The 12,500-nt window shown below is 39.1% G+C and overlaps 4 protein-coding genes across 5 annotated transcripts in view; 2 read left to right on the forward strand and 2 right to left on the reverse strand.

Annotated features, from left to right (window-relative positions):
* LOC137978871 (sphingolipid delta(4)-desaturase DES1-like) overlaps positions 1 to 4,418 on the forward strand; it is a 4,908-nt gene extending 490 nt beyond the window's left edge. The window contains exon 2 of the mRNA XM_068825985.1: positions 1,019 to 4,418. Coding sequence (XP_068682086.1) covers positions 1,019 to 1,920 — 902 coding nt within the window. The 3' untranslated portion in view covers positions 1,921 to 4,418. The remainder of the gene's footprint in view (positions 1 to 1,018) is intronic.
* Positions 1 to 11,332, forward strand: part of LOC137979058 (kanadaptin-like) — a 49,806-nt gene extending 38,474 nt beyond the window's left edge. The window contains exon 15 of the mRNA XM_068826226.1: positions 11,319 to 11,332. The gene's annotated coding sequence lies outside the window, so the exon portion shown is untranslated. The remainder of the gene's footprint in view (positions 1 to 11,318) is intronic.
* LOC137978872 (iron-sulfur cluster insertion protein ErpA-like) lies at positions 6,949 to 9,988 on the reverse strand. Its single transcript, XM_068825986.1, has 3 exons — positions 9,786 to 9,988; positions 8,944 to 9,065; positions 6,949 to 7,561 (listed from the first exon to the last, which is right to left on the reverse strand). The coding sequence occupies exons 1-3, from the start codon at positions 9,960 to 9,962 to the stop codon at positions 7,387 to 7,389; spliced, it is 474 nt and encodes a 157-aa protein (XP_068682087.1). The 5' UTR covers positions 9,963 to 9,988; the 3' UTR covers positions 6,949 to 7,386.
* Positions 11,333 to 12,145: 813 nt separating the features above from the next.
* The window catches only part of LOC137978974 (two pore calcium channel protein 1-like), a 30,567-nt gene continuing 30,212 nt past the window's right edge, over positions 12,146 to 12,500 (reverse strand). For both annotated transcript variants that reach the window (XM_068826110.1, XM_068826107.1), the window contains one exon: positions 12,146 to 12,500. This exon is cut by the window's right edge and continues 1,150 nt beyond it. The gene's annotated coding sequence lies outside the window, so the exon portion shown is untranslated.

Raw genomic sequence — 12,500 nt, forward strand, 5'->3', positions numbered from 1 at the left:
CTTTCCACAAGGTGTATATGGAATGGAGCGCATGTAGTCATCTTCAAAGCTAAAAATACCAAGTGAATCGTACGATCGAGTTGCATTGATGCGGGCGTGAATTGATGGTGAAAACGGGCGTGGGAAATTACAGGGGACCCAAGCTTTATGTTATGTAATGTTCTCATATTGGTAAATTACTGTTCTTCTGTTGCTCTTTGTGTGGCTATCTTCCTGGCTTTCTTGATTTTTATCGGGAGAATCTTGTCATTTCGTTTCCTTCTCGGTGGGACATATAGGATGTCTGAATGAATCCTGCACAATTTACACACCGGTGGCTCGGTTGAACACCGGGCTGCCATGCGGGAGGTTGTGAGCTCGACTCCGTCCAGACCAACACTCAGGGGTCTTTAAATAACTGAGGGGAAAGTGCTGCCTTTGTAATCACATCCGCAAGTGGTTAGACTTTCAAGTCTTCTCGGATAAGGACGATAAGCCGGAGGTCCCGGCTCACAAATAACTTCCATGTTCGTTATTTCCCTGTGGGACGTTTAAGAACCCACACACTATTCGAGAAGAGTAGGGAATGAAGTTCCCGGTGTTGGGGCTGTCCTCTGTGTGTATATGAGTGGGTGGGTATAGCAGGTCCACATCAGCTAAATAGGTGCCAAAACTTCAACCTGCTCAAACAAATAAATAACAAACAGACAAAAAAACAAACATGCCATTAATTTGGCAGTTCGCAAATGAGGTTGGGCTGCCCTGTGGTGACGTCAACTCTCTGACACGGTGGCTGCAGTAGCTGCTTGTTTTACAAGCCACAGAACAAAGAAGGCTCATTCAAACTTGATACACTTACTCCAAGCAAAAAAGGTGAAGACTGAAAGTAATTTTCGCTGGGAAAATGCATTTCAACAAATGGAAGAAATGTGTTTTGTATGAAATGTGAAAGTTACCACATTTTAAAATAATCATAATCACAATCATAATCATAATTAGTATTAATACTAACTTTAACCTCGATCATTTCATTTTGTAGCTAAGTACCCCCAGATTAAGAACTTGATGGGTTTTGATCCACACTTCAAGTACCATGTGCTGCTCTTAATGGTGATCCAGTTTGGACTGGCATATGCTGTGAGGAGTATGTCCTGGCCATTTCTGTTTCTGGTCGCATATACTATTGGGGGAGTGATCAACCATGCCTTGCTATTAGCAATCCACGAAATCTCCCACAACTTAGCCTTTGGTCATTCACGTGCACTTCACAATAGGATTTTTTCCTTGATAGCAAATCTTCCGATTGGTGTGCCATGTGCCATTTCCTTCAAAAAGTACCATTTGGAACACCACAGGTATCAGGGAGATGAAGAACTTGATGTAGACTTGCCAACAGAGTTTGAGGCACGCATGTTTTTCAACACAGCAACCAAATTTGTGTGGGTTATATTACAGCCGTTTTTCTATTCCTTGCGCCCATTGTTTGTTTACCCCCAAAGTCCTCTTCCTCTGGAACTCATTAATTTGGTGCTTCAGTTTAGTTTTGATGCCTTAGTTGCTCAACACTGGGGTGCCAAGTCTCTTGTGTTTATGATTGCCAGCTCCCTCCTGGGAATGGGCCTTCACCCCGTAGCTGGTCATTTTATTTCTGAACATTATATGTTTACGAAAGGTTATGAAACTTATTCCTACTATGGACCTTTGAACTGGGTTACCTTCAATGTTGGCTACCATAACGAGCATCATGACTTCCCAAGTGTTCCTGGCTCCAGACTTCCCTTAGTGAGAGAGATTGCACCTGAGTATTACAGGGATTTGCCGCATCATGACTCGTGGACCAAAGTAATCTATGACTTCATCACAGATCCAGCCATTGGTCCGTATGCCAGAATGAAGCGCAAGACAATTAAAACTAGGAGAAGTGGAGATAAGGAGAAATGATGGTACTAATGTTGGCAGTTAAGGTAAAAAACAATGTTCTATAGACATTTAAAAAGGAACATTACTGTAAAAGTTTCCTGTGAATGTTGTCACATGAGCAAGAAATTAAGAAAAAAAATTTTGTTCGTTGTATTTAAGCTTTAAGAGGAAGCACTGATTGGAATGTACCAGTTACGTAGTGTTAAACTAAATCTACTTTTTATGGACTGATTTAATTGTTACTTTTACTCAATATGCAACAGAAAGAGGTCATTGAGTTTGAGGTCAGAATGACATTAATAATTCGTGAGCCTAACAGCCTATCAAAACACAGATAAAATATCATATGCATGAGCTTATATCCTGATCAAAACACTCCTTGTAAGTATTCGTTTTGTAAAGAATACTAATAAGGCATGGCTTGTTTTTCATGCATGCCAATATTCTCCTCAAAATTTGAACCATTGTTCTCAGTCCAGAGGGACAAGCTTTTGTGGAATGTTTCTTAAGCCGTTCAAAACTTGCAGCACATGTTTTCTTGGGTCAAAAAACACTTGGCTGCTGCTCGTTTTTTAAACATTACTTTAAAGGATATGGCTTGCTGAAGTTTTTAAATTACACTGCTGCTAATCAAGAATGAGTTTATTACACCCATTCACACTTTTTTGAAAGAAGGCTTTCCACCGTTTTGCCTTCTTTGTGAAATTAAATAATTACAGTTCAATCTTGCATTTCTGGTGGTCCGATTGGGTCACTTAATTTAGGTTATTAGCTCACATACTCTTTGACCTCACATGGAAACTTGATTGCTCTGGTCATTTTGTATATTGAACCAGTTGAACGTTTAACAAAACACTAATTGTTATTTTATTTGTTTGTTGGATATGAGATTGGTTAAAGCCAACTTGTTGCACACACTTCATTATTTTCAATCTCATATCCAATTTACACGGATGGAATAATATTTTGTTTATTGATGTATTTCAGTGCTCAAAATTAGCGGTCGTCCCAGAGAACCCAGCCAAAAATAAAAAATAAATTATATAAGCAGCACCTGACTGACTTGCTGGTTGTCCGATAGTAGCGTGAAGTTAACAATTATTAATTTGCTGCAGCTGAGCATTTTCCCATGTTTTGAACATCTGTGGCTTTGACAAAAAATTGCCAGATAGGAAATGCCAGAGACAACACGTAGGTGATGGAAATTGAAAATTAGTGCTAAAACATTAACCCAGACTTCCACAAAAAACCACAGGCACATCCTAAGAACTATGGGGGCTCCAACGCCATGTGATTGCACCTACACGGCGTGCATTTTATCATTACAGGTTTCCTAATGGGCAATCAAGCATTTATCAGGGCAACCAATTTTATGGCCTGGCTTTTGAAACAGGGACAACTTGAAATGTGTTTTAATTTTAAGCACTGGTATTTGATAATAGTATGAAAATGATTGCTTTATGGCACAAGGGAATATATTGAAAAGATACATGTATGTGCCACCCAATAAACTTGTTGGGTACACAACTTGATGACCCAGTCATTAGTGATGAGCTCTGTGTGTATTAATTTTGGTTTTAGTGCCCCACAGTACACTGAGGGTTAAATAACTAAAAAAAAAGTGATATAAAGTAATAAACTACAATAATAAATTCAACATCCAGTACCCTGAAATCATGTTAACATAGAGCAATTGGTAAGGTGAAGATAGAATTGTGCTTTATCAGTCAAAATGGTGGAGATCTATTTTATGTAAAGAAAGTTGTTGAACTTAAGAAATTTATTCCAAAGTTTGATGAACTATAATTTATAGAGAATTTACAATATTATTTTTGTTGGCAGCCAAAGCTTGTTCTTCCTTCATCTTTTGAAAAGTTATTCTTTGTAAAGTTAGGTATCACAGTTGGTATGATGAGTTATTTATGCATGTTACTTAAAAGACAACTTGTCTTCTCAAAGGTATTGTGGGTAAATCATAATTTGAACAAGATGCCAAGTGGGCATTCACTTGGGATGCACTGATCAAAGGGGGCAGGCCGGGGTGGTAATAAAAATACACTAGGGAGCTTAAGCACACTTGTTTTTGAGACGCAGACGGCAACCGGAAGTGAGCTGTTTTCCCTTTTAACTTGTCTTCACACAACCACATTTCATTGCCAAGTTTCTTTTCTTCATTAGACGTGATTAGTACAAAAATCTGGGAGACACCACGGAAATGTTCTCTTCCGGTTCCTGTCCGCGTCTCAAAAATGCGCGTGCATGCTTAAGCTCCCTACTGATCGAGGAGGGCAGTTAGGGTCTGTAAATAGCAATGCTATTTGTTGTTGATTTTGTGGGTACTGTATCAGCTCAAACCTCTTCTTTTATTTTTGCTGTGCATCTCAGTGCAGAGCTGAAAATCAAGGGCAGTTTGTTTTTCATTGTAGCCACAAATTGTAACCTTTCTCATGATTGGCTAGTTTCTGTCAACTCTGGAAAGTGTAAAATTTGTTGAAAATAAAATGCCATATTTTATTGGGCACGGTTGTTTTCTTTGACCAATAGAAGTGCACCATGTGTACATTATGTTCCCCGTGTGATGGTCTTTGGTTTTTCTGTGACATGTCTTTGTCCTTTGCTCTGTTCCTACAGTGGTTTGTTTTTCATTGTAGCCACAAATCACATTTTACTGATACAGTAAACACCCACATGTATGAACCTCGATTTTTCCAAGTTAGCCGAGATAGGTTCTTATAAAAATGGTATTTGCAGTAGTTCTTATTTCCACAAAAGATATCTACTCTATGATACATATGGTATGACTAATTTCCTCTGATGAGGATGCAGATACCTTTAGTCATAGCCATAAAAAAAGTTTTAAACAAGATCTGTGCAGTTTAAAATTTGTTCCAGACGCTTGAAATTTTTACAGTCATTTTCTAAAATAAGAGCCTGTTTAATTTTTTAGGCTAAATTGGTTCTTATGGGAGGAGTGTCAAAAATAAAATTTTTAGCCTAACAGGCTCTTAAATTCTAGGTTATTTTATGTGTGTGTTTACTGTATTCCCTTGAAAGTTGTTCATTCTGTTACTGTTAAATTGTTGCTGCTCATGGTGTCTTTCAGTTCATAAAATCTAGAATAACTGGAAACCAATTTACATACAAACAGATATGCCCAAGTAAATACAATATTTGAATTGTTAATCAGTTTGCATTTAACGCTTTGATGCTTAAACCGGCCAGACTTAGTATTTTACTCTGTCTATCTAATGCCAGACAATTTTACTCATCAGTGGGGAAGCCCCAGGAGTCAATGGGTTAAATTATACTTCTGACTGGAAGTGTCATGATTGCATTACAGATACGGGATATGAGACATTTTGTGAAATCTGATAAATAAGGTTCTGTTTTTTAGATTAATACTCTGAAGGTTTGCTGCTTCTGTATGTTCATGATTTGAAGCAACACTGCAATAGTGACACGGAAGGCCTGATTTGGGTTCATGTTCACTACAGAATAAAAATGTGGGAATGGTGAAATCCAAATGATTGCTCAAATCAGGATTTTGCAATGTGCTTACACAAATGTGACCCAGAATTTTTTCCAATTTTTGTCACTTCTGTTTGCGGTTTCAAGTTTTTGAAAATTTTGCTCCAGTCTTTCTTCTGTGAATTCAGTCTAAGAATGCAGTAATTTGAAGAAGTGACGTAGCATGAGTGTTGGGAAGGCCATGTGAGCTTTTCCAATTACCTTTCACGCAAAAATTAAAAGACACCTCATGCGTGTCATATATCCGACATGACATTATCAAGCGAACTTCATGACGAGCATGTGGCTAACTTCCATATCTGACTACGATGACACTCAAGCCATTTTTAAATGTGGTCTGCCACAGACATCCCACATGAAAAGACTTGAAACACTCCCATCACTTTGTGATAAAACTTGCACAGACCATCTATTTTTTAATATTTGTGTATTGTTCATTTCTCTTTGCTCAATAATGAGTGATAAAGACTGAAGTTTGCACAGTTGGTTAGGGAGTGGCCTTCTGTGCACGACGATGTCAGAGTTCAATCCCTAGTGACTGCATCCTTACTTCGACTTCTTTCCATTCTGTGTAGCACTGATGGAAGAGGTGGGTAAAATGAGTGCACTGGCGGCTTCCTGGGAGAATACCGTCTAAGAGGGTAAAGGAACTTCTGACGTTAAATAAGGTGCACCAATGCTTATGACCAGGGACCTCAAGGCATCTTTACTTGTATCACAAGGACAAGTACAGATTATTAAACAGATTTGTCAAGCCCTGAAGCCATAGATTTATCCTGTGGTACCTAGTTTGAAGCCTGTGTGGCATGAAATAAAATTTAAAATGATGGCTTTAAGAAGCCCAGCTGAAGGCAGGAACTTAGTAGATGGCTGTTGATGAAAAAGTTGTGGAGTAGAATCCGGGCCACCAACACACACTTTAATCCTCCTTTGTGGGTATTCCATGTTAGACACAATCTATCTGAAAAACTCTCAAAGCAAAATGAAATGACAGAGTCGTCAGAGATTCCTCCCTTAAAATATCCTGTTCTTGGTAACCTTTTCATGGGGCATTACCAGATGTCGCAGTGGGTTGACTGAGGATCTGAGATTTCATTCTGATATGAATATCTGGATGACACTTCTCATTTATTTCACTTTGACCATGAAGCAGTGAGCAGGGATGATGAAGTGGTGAGAGCATGTACCTCCCATTGATGTAGCTTGAATTCATTTCTCTGACTCAGCATCACATGTGGGTTGATTTTTTAGTGTTCCCTCAATTAAGTTAATTTGGTTGGTGTAAAAGGCCCCATCCCCTGTGGGCTTTTTCGTGTGCAGGCTGTTCTGTTGGTGAAACAATGTGTCACGGCAGTTTACCTCACACTAAGTGAGCACCTTTTCTCTGACAGGGTTCTCGCATTTTAAGCCCTTCTGCGACTCTGAACAGGGTTGCAGCTTATGCTCCCATATGTGCTCCAAAATTCATATCCAATGGGGAAACCCCACTTTGCATCCTTTGCCACATAAAATTTAACGCTATTCTTGCAACAAACTAGATCACATATTCTTTTAATTTTTTTCGTCGTTATTTATCATTACCTGGTAAATGATAAAGTTCTTATACATTACTTATCATATTATACAACTTTAAATCAAAAGATGCAAGATGATTCTGTCAAGAAAATGGATTGCAAATATGGGGAAATATTGCCATTTTCTTTAACTGGTAACAAAATTACCAAAACCTGGACTAAAACCTTTAATAACATTTAGTTGAGGGTTAAACACCAGTCCAAGTTAATGTATACATTTAAATAGATTGATGAATGTTATGTACAAATGGTTTTTAGTTGACAATTTTTCAAAATGGTGAAGTACAACAACCAAAAAGGTTTTTTCAGTGTGACTCTTTTTGTGTACTTGCTATTCTTTTAATTCCTGTTTATAGTCTATTCACCAAACAGCTGTGGGGATTTCTCAAAGTTTGAAAGTGAATGATGATCCACATGAACAACCCTTCTCTGCATTAGGGTTAAGTGATATTCTGAATCCTGATCGAATTAGCTCCTCATGGTAGTCAACTGTGGATCCTTTCAAATATCCCAACGATACCTCATCGATCACTACTTTGGCTCCATCTCTTTCAATTACTCTAGAAATGCAACAGAAAACACCATTTTATTTAAAAAACCTATTTTCTCCCACCTCTCAAAGAGGAAAGTGCAGCCCTATTAGGGGTTATCAGGATATGGGATATTTGGGGGAAAAAAATTAACCGGATACAGGATATGTAAAGAAGAGATTCCGGGATACCGAGCATCAAACTTGTCATTTTTTCAACAATAAAATAGATTTGTTGATCAATGTAGAAGGTGCGAAAAGTGAAAATGATACTCACAAATGCAATTATTTGTATTTTTCCCTCAAATATTCACAACATCTATGAATCTCGGCCTCTCCAGAGAACATGTTCAAGAAAACCCTCCCCCTCCCCCTTCCCTCAGGGGCACAATGACATTATCAGAAGTAAACTGGCATTACAGGGAAACAAACCACAGGAAGTAATGGGATATGGGATATTTAGGTAAAAATTTAATGGGATACAGCAGGGGTTTCGTTTCAGGCGAAATAATCATTTTTTTTAAGTGTGAAAATCGATTTTTTTTTCATTTATTAACCAACGAAAGACTTGACCCTATTTTACTCACTTAGTTATGTGATGCATACAATCGAAAAAAAAGGGAGTTAATTCCTGTCATACACGTGTATAATAAAATCATAATTCATCATTCCCCATCCCTTCCCCGTCCCCTGCCAGCTATAATAACTGACCAGACAAGGTCTCTTACAACTGACCCTGACCTTTGATCAGAGAGCATCTGTCCGAATCAGTCTTTCTCACCTTTCATTTGTACATTATCTCACCGAAATGAAAAGAATAAGCGATTTTTTGTGCCATCGGCGAAGAAAAGACAAGTTGACCATAAGTGTATTAATATGGAATCACCTAAAAAATGAACAACTGCAAACTGATAATTATAATTGCCAAATCAATCAAATATTTCTTTTTTTGAGCATTTTTTAACGCCTAAAAGACCTTCCTGGTTACACAATTCCGGTCCAGGGAACGCAGGAAATTGCATTTTAGAGAGTACAATTTTACAAATTTCACAGGGGGGAGGGGCATGCCCCCGGACCCCACTAGGAGTTTGTGCCTCCAGCACTCACCGTTCGCTGCTGACACGAGCCGTGCATATCTGCCAGCAGAACCACTGCATCTGGTACTTCCAATTGATACCGAAACCCCTGGATACAGGATACTAAGACCCCCCCCTAATGGGGCTTAGAACGTTAACCAATAGTAGACCGATCATTGCATTTAATTTTTGTTGTTCCATAACAGGGAACCTACTCTGTGTTCATTTCGTTAAACAAGGAACCTGAATTTAATTGTGGATACATCCAGGGTGCCAAAAAAAAATAAATTATTTGTACAAAAAAATGAACAAAATAACAATATTATGATTTTCAAACCTATCATCCTCCTTAATTTCTGAGTCCACATCAAATGTGTATTTGAAGCCTGAACAACCCCCACCTTCTACTGCAACACGGAGGAAACTGTCCTTGTCACTGGCAAATATATGCTGTAATTGCTAAACAGGAAATGAATGATTGCACCATAAACATGCCATTAGATCGTAAATATATATGCATATGCTTTTTATTTTATTCAACCACTTTATTTCTATACTACCAAACGTTTTATCTTATTATGAAATTTTTATAGCTGTAAGATGTATTATGTTACAGCAGGTGTCTTAATCAGCCCTTAGTTTCTGATTCAACTTAATTACTGTATATTATACACTTGATGTATGGTCCGGAGGGAAACAGTTAGTTTAGTTTTCCCGTGGGACCAGACATTATGTGCTTTGTTATTTATTTAGACTTTCCCTTCAACAATCACAGCAGAACACCTGGAGCGGGCAACATTGTATAAAGAAGAATCAACCAATCACAGTACCCGTTTTGTTGCGTGAAAGTCTAGGTATATAACAATATACTTTGGACAGTGACTTATCCATTGGATAAAGTTACCTGTCCTTTGAACGACTACAATCTTGGACAAAACTCTTGGGAAAATTAAACATCATTTGACATGCACTCACAAAGGGTATTGGTCCTTCCCCCCTCCCCCCATACCAATGTTGATAATGTGATGCAAAATACTGTGCAAGCCTTTGGCCGTTTTTTAAAATAATTGATAGACCATCGATGTGTTACTTGATCGTCATGTTGCAACACATTTTGGAGCAAGATGTCAAGTCTTCTTCACATTCAGTTGAGTGAGCTTCAGAACTCGGCTTACGTACCTTAACGCAGCCATCACTTAACGTTAAATCTTCTGAATTTTCATATCTTCGCTGCAGACTGTTTCTCTCTGTCGAAGAAAATCGCCTTAAAAACTGGGAATGGTATAAATAACGGGTGGTGGTCGGAAACAATCGCGATTTTACGACCTGTAATGCACCCAAAGTTAACGTCGCCATATTTTTTTAGTAACCACTCCTTGTGTGAGGTCACTATCGATACCGATATACTACAGGAAGTATCGATACGCGCCAATATCGAAAGGGCACACCGGATTGAGAGCTTTAGCAACGACAACGGCGACGGAAACGAGAACGTCACAAATTTGCATATTTAGTAGGGAAAAACAATAGCTTTGCAAGCTCTGCACGTGCATTTTTCATGTTTGTCTATTTCTTTGCTGTCGTCTGCAAAACAACAACGTGAAATTGCCAAATTTGAGGTTTCATGGATAACGTCAGCACTTGGAGAAAAAATTTCATTTTCTTCCCTAAATTAAGCGCCGCTCATAACGGTTCCATTCCTGAGGGACTGCTACACCTTTGTCATATTAAAAAGCTTGGAATAGTCTCGAAGTGATTGCAATAACGCGAATCTATGTTTTTAGATGGCGTTCTCACTGCCGTTCCCGTCGTCCTTGCTAAAGCTCCCTATTAAACAAGAGGCTATGGGTAGCCTACACTCTGTTCGAAAGAGTTTTAGCCGATTGCCTTTAAAATTTACAGTATTTCAATGATTTTTTGTTACAATGTCTTGGTCAATATCCAGTTCAATTCCAAAGTCCAAAGTCAGAAGTCCAAAGTCCAAAGTCCATGTGGTTCGTGCGATTGTAGAAGAGTTGTTCACATTTAAAACTGTTGTTAACGGCGTTGACTCCACTGAAAACCAGTAAACAGATGGTATTTAAAAATACCAGAAACCCGTAGGGGTTGAAACGTGTAAGGGCCGATTTACACGATACGATTTTGCCGCATGCGACAAGCTCACGACAGGCCTACGACGTGACTTACGATTGTCGCAGCGTTTTAAAACATGTTTTAAAATGCTACGACATTTTTTCTGATGTACACAACGATCGTAAATCATGTCGTGGGCCTGTCGTAAGCCGTTGTCGCATGCGACAAAGTCGTACCGTGTAAATCGGCCCTAACGGCCCCTTGTGTGCTGGAAAACAAGCTTCTGAATATTCGATTTGCTAAGTACCATATTTGGGACAACAGGAGCAAGGGGTTTCCAAATATAGCACTTAGCACTGAAACATTCAACCAATCAGTTCGCACTGAATATTCGGAAGCTGTGAACGCGCGTTACTCGTTTTAACCCTTATGGGTTTCTGAAAATATTTAATAATTTTTCTTAACAATACCGGGAGAATTATAAAATTAGATAATTAGCGCGGCAAGATATCAAGTAAAGCTATGATCTTCGCAGTTATGAGCGCAATTTTTGCAATTGCGAAGAGAAGCCTGAAAAATTCAGAGTGTAGGAAAGATATGTTACCGAGTCATACGATGACTGGATATTGCAATGCAACGAAAACATAAAAACTCGTTTCCGGTCACGCACTAGCCTCCCACGCAGACACTCTTAGGGCTTTGTCACACGTTTCTCCCCAAAGAGCGTCAGCTGAAACGAGCCAGAATTTACGTAGACCAATCACAACGGACTTCCAGTTTCTGGAAGTGCACTTTGGACCCTTAGATGTTTTGCGTACATTCACTGAAGGATGGGCTTCGTGTGCTGGGCATTTAAAATCGCTGACTTAATCTGCACAGCGCCGATTGGTTCCTATGTAACCCGCACGTAATTTCCAGATGACAGTTAATTAACAAAGGGAAAGGAATGTGAGGCTCGTTTCAGCAGACGCTCGTGGGGGCGAATGCGTGACGAAGCCGTAAGAGTGTCTGCGTGGGAGGCTAGTCACGCACACATTCTATAATACATATTTCCCCGTGGCTCTGTCGCGTAGTCGTCCGTGGTCATCGCGATTGCCTTTGAATTAGGAGATACCGAGCTCGAATCCTACTGCCTTCTACGAGACAAAGAAATCGTGCGCATGCGCAGCCACAGTGCGACCCCTCTTTCCGAAAAAAAAAGCCCAAAAGCGTAGTCGAATCCTATACTTTGAACAAAGTAATAGACTTAGTAATAGACCGTAAAAAGGTATCCAAACCAGGAGAATAATTGGTTTGTCAACACTGGGTTCACGTGTTTAAGTGATTAGCAGAGAATTCATAAATGAATAAATGAATTTTGTGCTAAGTAAAAGTATCTAAGCCAGTGGAGCCAGACTTGTCCCCAATCGACTTTTTGACGCTTCTTGTAAGACGCATCTCGACATAAGAAAACAATCAAATCATTTCCTTGGTTTTTCATTTCTTTATTTTGATTGCCCTTCTTCCGTACTCAATATGTTCACGTCCTCTCTGACTATCAAGTATTTATCGAAAGTAAAAATTCATTGTATAAACTAGGCGGAGTGGTAAGAGCACTCGCCTCCCACCAATGTGGCCTGGGTTTGCTTCCCAGACTCGGCGTCATATGTGGGTTGAGTTTGTTGGTTCTCTTCTCTTCTTAGGGAGGTTTTTCTCCGAATACTCCGGTTTTCCCTCTCCACAAATAGTGGATATTACATGGCCACTTTCAGCACTCGAAGATAAAATTCGTATCCCAAAGCGGCCATGTAATGTTCTGTTTATTATATAGATATTGATGAA

Source organism: Montipora foliosa, chromosome 12, assembly GCF_036669935.1.
Source record: "Montipora foliosa isolate CH-2021 chromosome 12, ASM3666993v2, whole genome shotgun sequence".
Taxonomy (NCBI): Eukaryota; Metazoa; Cnidaria; class Anthozoa; order Scleractinia; family Acroporidae; genus Montipora; species Montipora foliosa.

Coding starts and splice junctions, on each gene's coding strand:
- LOC137978872 (XM_068825986.1), bottom strand. CDS start 9,962: ATGGCGACGTTAACTTTGGGTGCATTACAGGTCGTAAAATCGCGATTG. Junction 9,066..9,785: donor TAAGTGATGGCTGCGTTAAG/GTACGTAAGCCG, acceptor TTTCCTGTTTAG/CAATTACAGCATATATTTGC. Junction 7,562..8,943: donor GAAATTAAGGAGGATGATAG/GTTTGAAAATCA, acceptor TTGCATTTCTAG/AGTAATTGAAAGAGATGGAG.